Here is a 1,031-nt window from a genome sequence, read left to right as displayed (position 1 = left end):
AAAAAAAACTCATTTTGAGAAAACAGCTTTTTAAATCTTGTAATTGAAATCTTCAAAAATGCAAACAAGTATGAAAGAAAACACGTCAATTATGGGATTTGGCTTCCGTAACAAGGCATGAAAATATAATGGTTTTGCCTGTAGAATTAAGAATACTATATATAATATAAAATATGTAAGAATATTACTTAAAACCTAATGTTTTGCAGTCGTTGGAATTGGTGAAGGAACAAAGATGCTCACCACAATGCTTGCAGGATCAAAGGTAAGTATTTTCAGGGTCACGTCATGTTTGTGTGTCTTTCTACATTTGTCATTCTCAAATTTTAGTACTGTAACATTCGATTCTATGGTCTTTTTCATAGAAATACAGAGCTGTTGGAGAGTTAGGCAAAGCAACTGATACTCTTGACGTCACAGGAAATGTTGTTGAAGAAAAGAGTTATGGTGAGAATCATGGTTTTGTGGTTACGCTTGTGATGGGGGAATGGATAGCTCACAGAAGTTAGACTATAAAGATAAATGCTTGTTTTTCCCCAGATCACATCACAAAAGAGGCTTTTGAGGAGAAGCTGAAGCAGTTTACGGGTGAAATTATGCAGGTTCCACCTCTGTAAGTCCATTTGTTCTGCTTGATACTCAAGATTATGTTTCTTGACATCATAGACTTTCTGATATTTGCATTGATAGATATTCAGCACTGAAGAAGGATGGCAAGCGCATGTCTGTCCTGCTCAAGCAAGGTCAAGAGGTTGAGGCTAAACCTGCACGTCCAGTCACAGTCTACAGTCTCTCTTTACAAGACTTCAGCCCGCCATATTTCACCATAGGTTTGTCATTTTTATGTTATATTTGGAAAGACATAAGATATGATAAATGTTAATAAATGGTAAATGCGTTTTCTTGTACAACTACTGCATTAAGAGAGTTAAAGAAATAGTCCACCCAAAAATGAACATTTGCTGAAAATGTACTTGCCCTCAGGTAATTCAAGATGTAGATGAGTTTGTTTCTTCATCAGAACAGATTTG

The 1,031-nt window shown here is 35.7% G+C and overlaps 1 protein-coding gene across 1 annotated transcript; it reads left to right on the top strand.

The window, feature by feature from the left end:
- The first annotated feature begins 183 nt into the window (after positions 1–183).
- LOC107580847 (probable tRNA pseudouridine synthase 1) lies at positions 184–883 on the top strand. Its single transcript, XM_016266476.1, has 4 exons — positions 184–265; positions 366–447; positions 541–613; positions 691–883. The coding sequence occupies exons 1-4, from the start codon at positions 236–238 to the stop codon at positions 881–883; spliced, it is 378 nt and encodes a 125-aa protein (XP_016121962.1). The 5' UTR covers positions 184–235.
- The last annotated feature ends 148 nt before the right edge of the window (positions 884–1,031 follow it).

This window comes from Sinocyclocheilus grahami, unplaced genomic scaffold, assembly GCF_001515645.1.
Source record: "Sinocyclocheilus grahami isolate Dianchi unplaced genomic scaffold, SAMN03320097.WGS_v1.1 scaffold47393.1, whole genome shotgun sequence".
NCBI classification, from domain to species: Eukaryota; Metazoa; Chordata; class Actinopteri; order Cypriniformes; family Cyprinidae; genus Sinocyclocheilus; species Sinocyclocheilus grahami.
The sequence above is the reverse complement of the archived record's forward strand: the minus strand, read 5'-3'. Positions and strand labels throughout refer to the sequence as shown.

What these genes read in the sequence shown, in the direction of transcription:
- LOC107580847 (XM_016266476.1), top strand. Translation starts at nt 236, where the DNA reads ATGCTCACCACAATGCTTGCAGGATCAAAG. An exon ending in TGTTGAAGAAAAGAGTTATG is followed by an intron (nt 448 to 540) that starts GTGAGAATCATG and finishes GTTTTTCCCCAG; the next exon opens with ATCACATCACAAAAGAGGCT. An exon ending in ATTATGCAGGTTCCACCTCT is followed by an intron (nt 614 to 690) that starts GTAAGTCCATTT and finishes TTGCATTGATAG; the next exon opens with ATATTCAGCACTGAAGAAGG.